The sequence below is a fragment of the Ciona intestinalis genome, chromosome 10, assembly GCF_000224145.3.
Source record: "Ciona intestinalis chromosome 10, KH, whole genome shotgun sequence".
NCBI classification, from domain to species: Eukaryota; Metazoa; Chordata; class Ascidiacea; order Phlebobranchia; family Cionidae; genus Ciona; species Ciona intestinalis.
In genome coordinates, this window is record NC_020175.2 from 2,022,471 (window position 1) to 2,039,339 (window position 16,869).

The following is a 16,869-nucleotide window of genomic DNA, read 5'->3' on the forward strand; positions in this document are numbered from 1 at the left end:
AGCAGTTTTTATATTGGTTTTAATCTCTTTGCATTTTGTGTTGGTGAAGTAAAGAAGGGTTGAAACGTAACGGTTGAAAAAGCTCGTGTTTTCACGTTGGTTTTTAGAGAAAAATATTAAGCTTGTATCCCTATTTACCGAGTAATTACCGATTAGCGTGTAATTACCGATCAGGAACTCGTCAGTTGTTCATTAATCGGTACTTTTTGGCTCTGTTTAGATTACGGTCAAAATATGAATGAAAAAGTGGAATAATAACTTTCCCCATCTATTAATACAAGAAAACGTATAGTAAGATGGGAGAAGATGGGACACCTTTCCATTCTATTTTCTCGTCCCATTCGGTAGTAATTAAAAAACGTTCAAGAAATTTTAAAACCGTAGCCTCGCGATTCAGATAGACTATTTTAGCCGTTTAAAATACGATCAATATATTTGGATGTTATGTGCTAAAGGTGTTCCATCTTCCCCACCCTACTATACACTTGTTCCAACTGTGAATTATGGCGGGCGCTATGCGTATAGCGACGCCATACCTCGGAAATGAGCTGGGTATATGTTAACGAACAATACTATCAGAGTCAAGTGTAAAAGTGTAGTTTTTAGTGTTTATTTAACTACTGGTAGTTATCGGCACACAATGAGGTCGTAAAACAATGACGTAATTAGTAATTGCGACGCTAACAGTGTAGAATATAGATAGTAGAAACGTTTCGGCGAAAAGGGTAATTTAATAATATTTTGTACCATTTTTTCATCGGACCGTATTTAAAAAGGCTTGCAATGTATTTATTCCGCATTATATTTAATCCTACGCAGTAGCGTTACGGCGTATATGTGCGAGCGCGAACGAATCAATTTCAACGGCTTTAATAAGCTATACATAAAACATTAGTCTTGTGTTGTAGGTTGCTTGAACCCATATTTAATACTGTTAACTGTAACAACGACAATTTCGTGCAGTCTTGTCGTCGTCACGAATGCTGCTGCTCGGTTCACCGGTCAAGCAATTTATTTATTTCCTCTATGAGCTGCTTCGCTCCAATTCAACTGAGAAGAAAGTAACCTTCGTGTACAACAGAGTCACCAGTCTACATTACGATTGATTAGTGATAAGCCATCGCGAGCGTTTGAACGAGTCACCCGAAGCATTCCAAGAGGCTGCACATGCGAATGTGGAGTTAAAGTGTAACAATTAAATGAAAGTAGATGCTAGTTAGCCTATACCAATGCAAAAATGAATTTTGTTAAAGAAGCCACCAAAATCGTTTTTTTATGTTTAGTAATTTCCTGCCATGTTGCTACTGGTAAGTGTTATATATATATATTGATAAATGTACCTATTTATTAATTGTTTATAACTTTCTCTATCTTATAAGTAATGTTAGATTAAAAGAAACATAATTTCTCATGTCAGGCTTGTACTTATAGCATTTCGTGAATTAAACTTTTAACACATCATAGATAAGTGCACAACAAACAAGCCATGTTTGGGAACGCGGTCGATTTCAAACAAAGATAAATACACGGTTTTAGTTCATTAGTAAAATAAAGCTTTATTTCTACATTGCACTTTTGTCAAATAGTTGTTCTTGTTTGACACGTACCGTATCGTAAACCAGGCGTTCTCAGCGAAAAATTGTTTTCTTGGTCATGCATTTGTGACGATTTGTCTCTACTGGTCCTCGTTAGTGAACGTTGTTGGGTCGTATATGCATCTATTATTTTTAAACTTGTTCTAGGGGTATGTAGATTCTTGCATGATAACAAAGCCAGTGCGAGGGGTATAGGCCATAGGGCATATTACTACGCAAGACACGAAAATACAGTTCGTCGCAAAAAAGGTTCAAAGGGGCATTTTAGAGTAGAGAGCATGTGTCTTCAATGAAAGTCCGTGGGAAATTGTGATGACAATAATAAAGATGTAAGATAAACGTATAACATTCACCCAAAGTTTCTTACGTGTACAACAGTAAATGTTAGAAAATATTATACGCGACACCGCCCGCATTCATCATCGATTTGTCTGCTTATCGCCAGTATATACGCCTATTTTTTACGTCTGGCACGCATTTCATGTTTTATTGGTTTAGTTCTTAATCGTTATTGACTCGCTAATTGAACTCATTATTAAAGCGAAACTGTAACGGATCATGTTTAATTGAAAATATTGCAATAAAAATTAAAGATTGTTTGTGTACTTAACTGTTGAAAGTAATTGCCAATTATATAGTAGGGTGGGAAAGATAGAACATGGCGTAAAACGTGCCTTTTTTAAAAAATCTTCTTTTACCGGTATTTAATACGACGAAATAAATGTTACAGTATTATTCGGCAATATCTCACGGTGTTACAGCCTTTTTATAAATGACATAAAAAGCACAATAACATGTTCATTCTGAATGCTCGCTGAATCATATTAAAACTCCCGGAATTTTGTAGTTTGCGAGTTTGAATCATCAACCCAACATCGTAGTTTAATAAAACAGGATGAAGTGTTTACACATATTTTGCGAATCGCTAAATACCTTCATATAAATCTGTTACTAGCAAACATTTACGCCGAACGACGGAAACGTGTTTCGTTGAACTTTTTTAGCAAGAAAATATTTGTCCATGTTTGATAAAGATTTTTAGAATGGGCGACAAATGAAATACATAATATAATAAACAAAAACTGCTAACCCGTGACAATGTTATCGAATGAATGAATGGCTCGTGTGGCCGGAAAACGACAGTCGTTATAACACGTGTGTTTTGTTCTATATACTCTGTCCCAGCTTACGAGTTACCAAGTTCGTTACTTTGTGGCTAATTGTTTCTTTTTTTATGTATGAATGATAATTGCTCCAACCCATCAATGACCACTTGCATGAAACAATTTCCGTTAAGTGTCTTGCCCAAAGACACATACGCCCGCAATGGCCATACAATAACATAACACAGTAGTCAACACATTAATCGATGAAGTTGATTAAGATTCACGGTTTTTATGTAGATGTATTTTAACATTGTCACCCCAGATGTTGTTAAAAATTCAAGAAACGTGTGGCTAATGTCAATCTTTTACCACACTAACAGACAAAACAGTTTAACGTATACACTGATTTGTTTGCAGTTTGTGTTGACTTGTTGGTAGTTAGATGAGTATAGTTGTAAACAAAAGGGTAGTTTTGACATATCTTACTGAGTAATATTCCTATGAATGCCGTCCACCTACTAATAAACGGCCGCAAATGGCGACCGGTAACCGATTTACTGGTTACTACAGATTTATTTTAAACGAGCTTGGTAGACTGTGCTGGTAAAAGAGTTAACTAAAATTAGGCTAATTTGAGTGCGTGCCCATTCATTAGAGCTATGATCTCTTGTTTTTGCTCTGTTTTTTTGTGATGATTCGTCCGCCTTACTTCAAATCTTAATTATTGCAGTTGGTGATCTGTTGACTGAAATCAAGTTATAATGTTTATTCCTAAAATATAATAAAAGTAAAGGGGAGGACGAGACACTTAAGCACGTATTGCCCACTACTTTCCAAATCAAAATATACCAATTCTTCATACAATAACACAATTTAGGTAACATGTTAAAACTATAGCAGTGAGGCAAGATAAATAATGTTTAAACCTAATTTTTAAAGCCTAGAGTATTATTTATTGTTATTTACATTTATTCCCATCATATATTTTTAATTAACAAGGGTTTAAACTGTCCCATCTAATCCAGTTTTAGAACTACTAAAATTACACCTGCATCAAGGGGATTCCTGGATTATTAGGTTGTTTTTTTGCTTTTCGTTATTTCAGAACTTTTCAATATGAACATTCAATCATGAGTCATAGGCAATATAAATCAAACTTATAGTAGGGTGAAATAAGATGGGGTAAGATAGGACAGTTTAAAAATCCTTTTTAATTTTGTTTAATAAATAAAGAGATTATTAGAAATACAGGCAAATGACACAGAATTTTGTTGTATGCTGTGAAAATTAAATTAAAACATTATGTGTCTTGCCCAACATGTTCCCTGCAGTACGTTTATTGTATAAAGAATTGATGTTGTTTGAACAATAATTTGGATTGTTAAAACATTAATGAACAAATATTGTATCCTACAAATATTTAAATTTATAATAACACAAAATTATAAAATAAATAAATGTTTTTGCCACAAATTTAGTATTTCCACTCTATATTTGCAAAAGCCACACTCATAACTTCTCTTCAAATGCTGGTTACTAAATTTTAGATATATTTTTCTTTTTGCCATTAAATATATATTTTTTACTATATCAGTATATTCTATAGAATCACCCATGAGGTATAAATTATTTAATTACAAACAAAACTATCAAAGTTTAACAATAAATACCTGCAAAAGTAAAATGTGGGGCAATATGGGACACCAAATTGGAAGATTTTATATTAATAGTAACTTGTAGTTAACCTACCGAAATTTATGGGCTATGCTAGTTTCTTTACCACCTATACAAATATAGGGCTATGCTAGTTTCTTTACCACCTATATAAAATATATAATTTTAAAACTATAATTTTGTTTAGTTTGTATCTATAATTTAATCTATTTTAAGTAATTGATTTTGCCACTTCCTTAATTAGGTCAAGAGAATACTGCCAAATAATAGTATAACTCACCCCAACCTATTATAAGTATCATTAATTAAAATCATGTACGTCTGACAGCGATGTGTTTGGGACATGCGGAATCCAAGGCTGTGGCAAAACAGCACAAAAGTAGACTGTGTTTTGGAGACTGCCTATGATCCCCCATTTTAAAACAATAAAAGTCTGTTTTTTAAACTGTATGTTTTGGCTAAAAAGTCGATTAGCACCAAATAATATATTATTATTTGTGTATATTTTTTAGGTTATCCATGTCGAGACCCAGGTGTAATTGCACATGCTCGGCGACTTTTTCAGAGGGGTAATAGACTCGTTCAATATATATGTGATGTTGGTTATGAGGCATTTGGAAATCCATTACTTTCATGTACAAGGGGAAGATGGCAAGATGTAAAACCTGTTTGTGTTGGTAAGAATTTTATATTATTGTTAAAATGAACTCCAATTTACTGAATAATTAGGTTTTCTAGAATAACGTTAAATAGTAATTTCAAATATTTTTCTATATATAGGACGACATCAATTTTATCAACAGCTAAGTTCATTCACACTAAATAAGTTTTGTGCTACATCAGGAATAAAATAAAGAAAAACTGACTCCTAACCAGTTTTAGGGCAATGATACAATTGCCGTAGGTCCCACATCAAGCACTTTAACAACATATTTTATAATGATGCAAAACACTAAGACATATGGTTATGGTGCAAAAACTCATACGAACTTATAACAATCTTCAAAAGTAAAAAAACAAACATTTTAGACAGAACAGCCCATAAAAACTAGGTATTTTTTTAGATTTTCATTAAACCACTTCTATATTGCAAGTGGTGGCATATAAAGATGTAAATCCAAATTTTGATTTGAGTATAAAAGGTAATTCTGTTATGTGCAATCCTAATAATTCTGTGATTATCTATAGCACCTGGTTGTCCACCTGTAGAAGACTTGAGGAATGGAGTTAAAGTTGTTAAACATAATGGTGCAGTGTTGGTACATACATGCAATGAAGGTTACAACATTATAGGAAGCTCCATTCTGTACTGTGATGGACATCGGTGGAATGCTACAAGGCCTGTTTGCCAGGCTCATGGTTTGAAAACTGTTTTTTTGTATTACCAGTCTTAATAAACTATCTAATTAGGTTACATATAAACAGTACCTAAAAAATGTATACATCTCAATAGGCAGAAAAGTTGTTATGTTAGGGCTAGAAGGATTTTAAAATAATAAATTTCGATGCACATTTAATTTAATAAAAAGTGTTGCTAAAAGTAACCCCTAATGTTTTATTTTCAGACTCACACCCTGCCCCTCTTGCCCCAGAAAATACAATGCAACCAATAGTGAGCAATCCTGTACAAAATGTTCCAATAGCTCCCAGGCCTATTCCAGCAAATGTTCGGCCAACCATTGCTATTAAAACCACCAATATAACCACCTCTATGCCTCATGTTGGCATGAATCCCGGTGTTTTACCATTTCCAAATCAAAGAAGTTTCAATCCGAATTTTATGACTCAAAATAATTTGCATCCAAATGTACGGAATAGAGTTCCCAATCCTACTGTAAATCCTCCCGAGGGTTACAGGAGACCAAACTATAATTATATGCCCATTTACAACCGTTACAATCCATATGGTCCAATATATTTGCCAAACACACAGCAAGGAAGAAATCTACCTAACAGAAACCAAGCAGTTATGCCAAGGAGTGAGAGAACTAAAAATGAAATGTTCCGTAATACAAACAAGGTATATGGAGTATCTGTTGCTAACAATATGTACAACCCAAACAGCCGTGGACCATACATGCACAATTCTCGTAATCAACAAATTCACCTTCCTCTTACTGTCCAAACTGAAGTCAATCATAACAATTCATTTCCTTTAAGAAGAGACGGTCATAATCAAAATCCAAAAAGAACTCGATTAATGCATTTATTAAATTTTAACAAAACAATACAAGGTACCAACTCTCACAATGACACAACAAGACAGTTTCCGATAAATGAAGCTAGACGGAATGTTTACTCAAGGAATCAAAACAGGAACCACCAAATATCCAGCATAAAACGTAAATAAAGTTTGATTTGCTTTTATACTCACAGTGTGCCTAAGATACTGTTGCATAGTTTTTTATTACTATATTTTCAGAAACGAATTCTCAGCCGACATTGGTGCAACAGGTATATAACATGCTAATTATATTCAGTACTGTTCTATCAATAAATTAATTAGAATTACCTTTAAGGGCAGTGGTTCCCAAAGTTTTTTTAGTGGGACCCAAATCAGAGTTTTATGAACATTTCACGACCCATAGGTAATCCTTTAGCTGGTGGCCACGTGAAATTTTATGTTCAAAATGTTCAATAGGCCTCACTGATTCCTGCTGTCTATTAAAAATGCGCGAAAACATGCTGCGTCACCGTAATTCGCTTGACTTGCGTAAGGTTAACGACTTATTGCGTCATAATAAGTTATGTTATGTAATCTGTAACATCACAACGAATTACGTAATCTGTAACGTAGATCAAACATAACAATAAGCATTCTATGAGTTATAATCCAACCTCTGTTTAATTCATGACGACGCATGTGCCTCTAACATTTAAGCCTGTTTTAAACCTCCTACATGCCCAATAATTACAGGACAATCGCTATTATGACGCAATAGTCGACGTGTGAACTGCTTTTATGCCTTAATTACTTGCCAGGTCAAACAATCGCTATTATGATGCAATGAATCCCGTGTGAATGCCTACTATTTCGTAACAAACAGTCTACCTGGCTAAGAAAAACATGGTAAATATAAGGCTAAACTACAACGCAAACCTAACCCGAACGCTCGAAAAGAAAAAAAACTTGTTTTATTAAATTTGATTCAACTTGGCACGACCCATTTGTCAACCATTTGCGACCCATGTTTGGGTCGCGACCCATACTTTGGGAGCCACTGTTTAAGGGCCATACCAACAAAACAAACTGTTTATAATTAGGAATGCTCAAATGTTATCTGGAAGTACCACTAAAGTTTTAATAAACAAAACAGTTCGTAAAAAAAAATTCGTTAATTAAAATAGCTAGCCATTTTTACAAACTAGAAATTTTATTGTAACCATGAATTTAAAGCGGCCCTGAAATAATCCGATAGTGTGTGAAATGTTAATTCTTCCAGAAACAGACGAAATGATGTTTAAAAGATGAGCAACATGGAAAAACTTGCCGATGATTTAATAAATTTTTGTAATTCAAAAGCTTTAAAACTTACATGTAACTTTAACTAAGAACCACTATTGTAGAGTGTGCAACTAAGGTTTTCTATCTTTCTTTTATTTAGGTAAGCTTTTATGTTTGTTAGAAAGTGTTTATGTCTTTGTTCTTGTTGGTAAATAATAATAAGTTGGTTATGGTAACAATATTTAAAAAAACTTAATCATGTATTGTTTAACTATAGAGACACTTGGTTTGTCCTCGTCCTATGAGAATTGCTGGCGGTTATCTTACGTAAGTCAAATTTTTAGTAATAGTGCAACTGGTATGAAATGAGAAACATGGTTTATACAAATCATGTCTATTATATTTAACTTTTTTATTTACATGCAGTACACATCCTCTGCCACCTGATTACTCTGATGATCAGTATGTCTATTACATTCAATATCATTGCTTATCTGGTTTGTCCTTGGTGGGTGGAGACAATATTAGTTATTGTCAATCAAATGGCCAATGGAGTGGTAGAACACCCAAGTGTGCTGGTCAGTTTAATTAATTTATTTTAAACACTAGTGTAAAAAAAACTTCATAGAAGAAACATTAACATATGTGGTCTACTGGTCTCACTTAACAAGAGAGCAGAATTTGTTTAATTGTACGTGCAGTATACTTAAGGTGTAACCGTCACGCCTGTTATCCAAAACATCCTTTCTTTCTTTTTTATCAATAAGTGGGTCTTAACTGATGTTTTATGGTTTCACCATCTTTTCGCTTTTATAAACTCTCCTTCTTCGTTCTTGTGAGCAAAGAAAAGCAATAAATTTTATTTATTCATTCAGTAGTTTAATTTAATATACCTTGTTTTGTGTGGTTTCTTTTTCAGTGTTACAAAAATGTGACCAAGGATTTGTGCAAGGAGATGATGGAGCTTGTACTGGTTCGTATGTATTAAAATTTGGTCAAAATCCGATTAAATTTAACATACTTTTACTTTAAAATAATACTATATAGCAGTAATTTGTAAACTGGTGGTGTGGTTATTACTTCTAGAAACTATATAATAAATCTTAGTAACTATCTGTACATAAAATATCAATAGCCTGTAATAGATCTATAGCAAAAATATGACAATTTCTAAAAATATTACAATTTTAGATACAATTACCAACAGGTTAAGAATTACAATTATTACAGATAGCTACTAATTGAAAATGGCTCTCATTTGGTAAAGCTTAACATATTCATTAATGCTTTGTTGAGACTTTTGTGTTTATACCAAATTAAAGTTATGAATAATTTTAAATTTAAAATAGACGCCAATGAATGTAACTATAACAATGGGGGATGTTCTCATATTTGTCACAACTTCATTGGGGGTTTTTATTGTAGTTGCCAACGTGGTTACCAGCTGCAGCAAGACCAATCTTGTATGGGTAAGTAATAACTTGAAGCACATGCAGTGTAAACACTAGAATGTTTCAACCATGCATTTTCTGGTGCTGAGGGCTAGTGGTTAAAGCCACTATTGTGGTAATATGTGTCTAGAAATTGCAAATGATCAATAAATAATTTTTAAGTTTCTTATTGTTTTTTATTCACATTAGTATGTTGTATAAATTTAATTTAATCCTATATTTCATAAAATTAAGAAATAAATAATGTTACCTGATGTTTTTACAAATAAAAGTATTTAGCAACGTTATTATTTTATTTTTCACAGATATTAATGAGTGCGAAGTGTTTAATCAAGCTTGTATGTTTGATTGTGTTAATATAGAAGGATCTTTTTATTGTCAATGTATTAGTGGATTCATTAGTCATGACAATATTACTTGTGCAGGTAGGTCTAGTCACCAAGCATTTATTTTGTAGAATGTTCACTTTTATGATTGCTATTTCTTTTAATCTAGTTATCATTTAATTATGTTTAAGATCATTTGACATGTATCTGACACGGTTCATTATAGCAATGTTTGGATAAGAGTGACACAAAAATATAAAGGCGTAAGGATGTTTAAATTTTAACCTTGGAATTTGTCATTGATCTTAGGTCTGTAATGTGTTAGTTTTTCTGTAAACATTTTGTAATAATTATCTTAGTTAATTGTAGTTGCAACAAGGCAAGAGGGTGCAGACTTTGATCGTATGACTTTAAAATAATCACCTAAGCAATTGTGTGAGGGTGGTTGCACTAAAACCATTATTCTGGAAACAATGATTCAAGATTAGGATCTGGTTATACAAACCAGAGCAATTTTGTTCTCACCCCATATGTACAACTAAACATTATATTCCAGACATTGATGAATGTGCTATGAACCAACATGAATGCATGGACACGTGCGTAAACACAGTGGGTAGTTATCTATGTGAATGCTTTGAAGGAAGACAACTTCAAGTGGATGGAATTACTTGCTTGGATGATGGCAATGATATTGATACAAATAACATACAGAACACTATTGTCACAGAAACCATTGCTGGTAATATTATAATAAGTTGTATGATAACTGCACAGTCCAGCCCTGCAAGCGTGGAACAGTTGTCAGCGCACTGACATAGTTGTTTAGAACCCCTGCCTCTAACCCGGTTATGAATTAAAGGCTCCTCGCTGTCAGCATTGTGTGTGACAAGACACTTTTCGGTAACATACATGGTAACTGGCACGAAGTGTATGAAACAGAATACCCATGTTATAACGACTATTTTTTTCCGGCCACTCCAGAATAAAGCAATTTACATTCATTAACAAATAAAATCAATAAAATCAGGTATGTGTTATTTTCTCTTTCAGAATGTGATGGTAGATCTTATATAAACGTGCAGACTAATACATGTATTCCTTGTCCAACCAACTCAGTTATTTTGGAAGGCTCAGAAGCAATAGGCATTGCTGATTGTGTCTGTCAACCTGGTTACCATGGAAATCCTGAACTTCTTCTTCCTTGTTCTGGTGTGTAATGTGTTTATTGCTATTGGTGTATTATCTATGAAAATGCACAAAAACAAATAGGACTGTATGGTCATTGAGGCCCTTATGTTGGTTTGCGAACATTTACAAATTGTATTCATTTTTTAGTAATTTTGTATCTTTCGGTAACATGTAAAAGGCAATTTTTTCTGCTTTTAAAAAAAGGACAGTCATTAAACCAACAATATTAGACCATTTTTCTTTTAAGCAAGCTGTAACAACTCATTACTTTTGTGCAAATTATACACATGCATGTTTTCACTGAAGATATGTTAAAAAATTAAAAACATAGTACAAAACATCGTAAAAATAAGATAAATTCTGGCACAAGTGAAGAGTCCCCCACCCTGTTACAGAATAAGTTTGTGGGAAGTGTTAGAGGTTGGTAGTTAGGGGCAGGGGCTAGTGGTTATTGGTGTTGTGGGTTAGAGGTTGATAGTTATTCTGGTTAGTATATAGGTTAAAATTTGCGGTACCATTGATTTTATAATTTTAATGCTTTGATTGCTGGTTAAATCATGCTTTTCTGTTGCTTCAGATTTTAATGAGTGTAGTGACGGCAACTATGGTTGTTCTCACTTATGTGTCAACACGGATGGAGGGGCTCATTGTGATTGTCCAACTGGATATGAGTTGGATACGGATGGGAGGCTTTGCACAGGTCAATAATTTAAACATTTTGTATGTTTATTGTCTAATGTTTACCAATTTTGGTTTTATTGGAGAGTTCTCCCATTTTTTAATTCCCTTACTTTAATATGTAGTTGGTAAAAGAATATGCTAAACAGACACAACTTGATCAGATTTTAGAAAATGTAGTTACTTGGGCACTATGATCTTAATAGTTTATCAATATATAGAGAGAGATAGGGAAAGAGAGAGAGGTAATATGCTGTTGATATTTTTAAATCCAATTTTTTTATACTTGGACAAGGGATACAATGAACGAAATATATATTTTTTGCATTTAAGAAAGTGACATGGGAAAACCAATCATAACATTTCTGAATTAAAAAAAAGCAGCATTGATTGTGGTATGATAAAATTAGAAATAGCTATGCTTTTATGTTTATTTTTTCATTGGTGGTATTTGATATTTATATATATATTTTAAAAGGACCTGTTAACTAAAAGTATTTTTCTGAAGTTAAAACTATTTAAATGTACATTCATTCTATTTTTTATCGGATAACAACTAACCTTAGATACAAATGAATGTAAAGAGAGCGATGTCTGTGAGAATGGTGTATGTTCAAACACAAGAGGAAGCTATGAATGCATATGTTATCATGGTTACATGGCTCAAACGGATCACTCCAGCTGCATTGGTTTGTTGCTCTAAGATAGTCAAGCGCTGTGGCTAAGTAGTTTAGGCACTTGCATTATAAATGAATGGTACTAGGTTTGATTGATGCTGGTTAAGTGTTTTTAGGCGACACACTTAACACAAAATGTTCCATTCTGGTAGTCACAAATGGTTGTCTAAGTTGTCAGCCATACAGAGAAAAAAATCCACAAAGTTGCACATGTGGTAATTGTAAGCAGGCTGTCTTATTTTTGCTCTACTGCTACAGGAACAAAAATATGTATCCTTTTTACTAAAACAAGAAGTTGAGCTGCTGTAGGTGTACGCCTGGCTACGATGGGGCAGGGCATGTGGCGGATAGGAGTTTATGATATGAGTTGTAGATGCAATCTAGGGAAGAGTCAAACTAGGTGCTTGAACAAATATAAGCAGCCTATGTGTTGGGGTAATGAGGCAAATCTAGCCCAAATTCCAGTTCTACAAAAAAAAATCACCTATTCAGAATAGATTTACGTTTTTTTCCTTAAAATTATTGTTTAAATTTGTCTTATTAACTGACACATTGTTTTCATATACAATTATACCTATGCTCTAAACAATTCCAGATATTAACGAATGTGAAATAGAAAATGGCGGATGTAGTGATATTTGCAAAAATTATCAGGGTGGTTTTCGTTGTGCATGTCCAGGAAGTGCAAGGTTATTAAGTAATGGAAAAAGTTGTCAAGGTAAAATTACTTTTATTTTGTATTGAACAACGTGTTTTAATGCGAAATTTTCTAGCTGTCAGTCATGTATGTTCACCGCTTATGGATCCTGAGCATGGCCACGTTCTTCCTGCACGGCTTTGTCAAGGTGACTATCCCATCACCATCGGCCGTGTTTGCATTTACACATGCTCTCATGGTTACCAAGTACAAGGAGAAAGTAGAAGAGAATGTGGGGTGAATGGTTGGTCAGGGGAAGCTCCTACTTGCTTAGGTAATATCTCTTATAAATTTTTAAATAGTTAGGCTGTTGTCTTTTCAATTAATTAATAAAACTGTACAATTTAAACTACAGTAACTGAGTTTTGTCCTCCTTTGACTCGACCAAACAACACCGAGATCATACCAAAGTCTTGTTACCAACAACCGAACTTACAGTGGCAGCTGTGCCTGTTTGTGTGTAAGAGTGGATTTGTACTTGTGGGAAAACTAACCATGAGGTGCGGACCCAACCAGATATGGGATGGGAAGCCTTCTTACTGTGTAAGGAAATATCCACAGGCTCCAACAGGTATTACCTGTTTATAGAATGTATAACTAGAAAAGTAAACACTTGAGAATTAACAAATTTTGTTGGTACACTTTTTGATATTAGGCTGTTCTTTGGTGAAAACTATTATTGGTATTTTTTTCCTATGTTCTCTCATGATTATTACTTTATTGTGACAGTAAATCTTGTTTTACTCCCTGTGTGTAGAGTACATTTATCTAACAACTAGGTGCATGGTTTACTTTAAAAAACTCCATAGTTCATTTCTCAATGCGTGACTGGAGATGTAGTTTAGCAGCACTGATTCAGTGAAATACTTAACTGTTTAATTAATAGTCATTTGCTTTAAACTTAAATTTTTTCATTTATTTTTTAATTAGTTCCACCCCTTGTACCAATGATACAATGTCCACCAGATATTGATGTTGTTTTAATGGATGGAAGCTCATTTGCTAATGTTACGGTAATTAATATTAACTGGTTGAACCGCTTTATTCATGGAGTCAATCAAATAAAAAAATAAAAAGAATAATTCAATTTATAAGTTTGTTTCAATTTAGGCAACTAAACAATATGAATATAATCTTTACAGAAACTTTTGTTTTTATTAGAAGAATAACTTGATAATACTTAAACATAAAAGGCTTGTTTGTCTGCTAGGTGTAGCGACCACGTTCATTTTCTTTTAACTAAATGTAAATATGCTTTTAACTGTAAGCGTGTTTTAACAGCTGCAGTTTTGTCGCTATATCATGTCTTTTTGTTTAAAATATTTTTAAATTTTCACTACTGTAATTGGAGAGACAAATAAAATTATTAATATTATATTATTATAATTGATATTATATCCTTCTAGGTATTGGGTCCAGTTTCTAACATGAACATTATTGAGCAAGAAAATGATGGACGTGCATCTCGTAACACCTTTCCTGCTGGCACAACGATTGTACACTTTACTGCATTCTCTGTTGATCGAAGCCAGCAAGCATCATGCGATATGAAAGTAAATGTTCGAGGTATTCAACAAAATAATAAATAACTTTAACAAAATAAACTGTTTGGTTTGTGTACCTTTTCATTAAATAAACAATTTGCTATACTGTCCGATCAGATTATCAATATATCATTTTCTGTTAATCATCAGTTGGGCATGGACATGCCCCTATCAATTTGTTTTGTCAAACCAATGTTTTTTTGCGCCATGAATTGATGAATGTAACATATTTTCCTCACTGCAGCCATGCAAGAACAGTCATGGCACAGTTTTCCTGTTCCATTTACTTTAAAAGGTTTTAAATTTAGTGTGATTTTACATTTTTTAATGTATGCCTTTTACTATGATAATAACTTCCAGCCTCGAACCTATATCCTCTTGACTGAGATAAGCATGCTATCAAATGTACCACAACCCCAAATGAAGTCCTATGTGTCCGAACCATGAATAACACTTAAAACCTTTCAACTTATGGTGCAGCTAATTCATAATATAGCCTATGTTCCTGATTTATATAATATCTGTATAGCAGAGTATTCTAATTAGATTTTTATTGGCATATCTACATGTTTCTTTTACTTATGTATTTGTTTTACCACTGATCTGTGTCAATATTCAAATATTGTTAATTAATTTACTTTCTGTTAAGTACTTAATATTTCAGATATATCAGCACCTGTAATACAAAGATGCCCAGGTTCTATTTCTGTTATATCAAATGAAGAGTATGGAAACATAACATGGGAGGAACCATTGTTCAGGTTCAATTTGTTGTCATTCTATTTTATATTTATATTTTTACTGTGGCTAATTGTTTAATCCAGTTAACAAATTTAAAGATTATGTAATGTCAGTTGATTTGTGTAGTTTTTGTAAAATTTATAATAATATTTTCACAAACAAATATCTTTCTTGGAATAGCGACAATGTTCGATTACACAAAGTTCGAATGTCACGTGTTCCTTCCGGACCAATTACGTGGGGAACATATCGTTTGACGTATATAGCAAGTGATGCAGCTGGAAACAAAGCCGAATGTTCTTTTTCTGTTACTGTTCGATGTTAGTCCATTATCATCAATTTACTAAAACAACCAAACTAAAACTTGTAATATTCAACTATTATGGTATTATGATTAAAAATTATGTTGCTGAATTAAAGGCATCCGGTTTAATTTATATTTAAATAATTGATTTCTATTAAAAGATTTAAAATTTCAAAATCCATGTAACAATATCAAAAAGACCCTGTATTTCAATGAATAATACAGTAGGGTAGGGGAAGATGGGATACCTTTAGAACATGATATCCAAATATCCTGATCGTGTTTTAAACAATTAACAACGGTCTAGGGGAGTCGTTAGGATACGCTTTTATAATTCTTTGCATTTTCTTTGTTTACTACCAACTTGGGCGAGAAAATAGAATAAAAATGTGTCCTATCTTCTCCCAACCTACTATATCATTTGCTGTATGTTAGTGGAATAATGTTTATTTAGCAATATACAAAACCGCTACCTATCTATCTGAACATTTTTAAAACAATTACAGCTTCTACAAGGTGTAACAACATAAACCGGCCTTTAAATGGTCGATTAGATTGTCGGCATTGGTTGAAGGGAAAATACTGTGAAGTATCCTGTAATGCGGGTTTCACGTTTGATCATACGCCAGCTCATGTATATGTTTGCACGCGAGGAAAATGGTCCCCCACCAATCGACTACCAAATTGTTTAAGTAGGACATATGTTTTTGTATAAATGTGAAATCGTACATAAACTTGTATAAAAAATAAGCTGTTTTTTGTGGTATTTATTGAAACTTTAATAGCAATTTTCCCATTAAGTCTTTAATAATAACTTTTTCATTGAAATATTTAAAACTTACTCTTTATCAGGCCAAAACTCCAATTTATTTACATCATCAACCACCATCCGACCAACAGAGACTGTACTAACACACAGGTCACATCAACTCTTCAATGAATCATCTTTGGCATTACCTTCGATAAGAAAAAATTGTGGACCTGGAAGTGAAGCAGTTCACATTAATAATAGAATAGTCAGGTGCAAACTTTGTGAAGCAGGATACTACAAACCGAATGTACGTGCAGTGCTCTCTTGTATTCCATGTCCGCGTGGTTTTTACCAGGAATCGCGAGGCATGGGTTATTGTGAACGATGTCCAAATTATGAAACTGTACAAACCAACTCAAGCATTCCTATTATGCGTGGTTTTGCCTCGCTAGCGGCGTGCAGCATGTTAGGAGGAACGTAAAGTTAACAAAAATGTTAGATTTTTAGGATTTGTTGCAGTGTTGTTTGACGATTTTAAACCAATAATTAAGTGCAATAACCTGGAAGTAAAAACATTTTAAATTATTTATACCACTTCACTTATGCTCATGTAGTAATGTAAATATTTATTTTCGATTCAAAATTTACCATCAGTTAAATGTTGTTTAATAAAGCAGAAATAAAGTATA

At 33.2% G+C, this 16,869-nt stretch overlaps 1 protein-coding gene across 6 annotated transcripts; it reads left to right on the forward strand.

Annotated features, from left to right (window-relative positions):
- The first annotated feature begins 974 nt into the window (after positions 1 to 974).
- LOC100178466 (sushi, von Willebrand factor type A, EGF and pentraxin domain-containing protein 1-like) lies at positions 975 to 16,869 on the forward strand. Of its 6 annotated transcripts, none has more exons than XM_026836417.1 (23): positions 975 to 1,307; positions 4,888 to 5,052; positions 5,564 to 5,734; positions 5,941 to 6,717; positions 6,798 to 6,829; positions 8,098 to 8,147; positions 8,247 to 8,398; positions 8,740 to 8,793; positions 9,170 to 9,289; positions 9,577 to 9,696; positions 10,154 to 10,339; positions 10,651 to 10,809; positions 11,366 to 11,488; positions 12,033 to 12,155; positions 12,739 to 12,861; positions 12,917 to 13,114; positions 13,196 to 13,411; positions 13,771 to 13,853; positions 14,247 to 14,406; positions 15,034 to 15,145; positions 15,306 to 15,445; positions 15,936 to 16,121; positions 16,282 to 16,869. In XM_026836417.1, the coding sequence occupies exons 1-23, from the start codon at positions 1,238 to 1,240 to the stop codon at positions 16,659 to 16,661; spliced, it is 3,900 nt and encodes a 1,299-aa protein (XP_026692218.1). In that variant the 5' UTR covers positions 975 to 1,237; the 3' UTR covers positions 16,662 to 16,869. The 6 variants fall into 6 exon arrangements, with proteins under 6 accessions (XP_026692218.1, XP_026692220.1, XP_018669318.1 ...); XM_018813773.2 differs by having other exon boundaries at positions 978 to 1,307; positions 15,049 to 15,145; XM_026836421.1 differs by lacking the exon at positions 975 to 1,307 and adding an exon at positions 3,479 to 3,578.

What these genes read in the sequence shown, in the direction of transcription:
- LOC100178466 (XM_026836417.1), top strand. Translation starts at nt 1,238, where the DNA reads ATGAATTTTGTTAAAGAAGCCACCAAAATCGTTTTTTTATGTTTAGTA. An exon ending in GCCTGTTTGCCAGGCTCATG is followed by an intron (nt 5,735 to 5,940) that starts GTTTGAAAACTG and finishes TTTTATTTTCAG; the next exon opens with ACTCACACCCTGCCCCTCTT. An exon ending in TGGGAGGAACCATTGTTCAG is followed by an intron (nt 15,146 to 15,305) that starts GTTCAATTTGTT and finishes TTCTTGGAATAG; the next exon opens with CGACAATGTTCGATTACACA.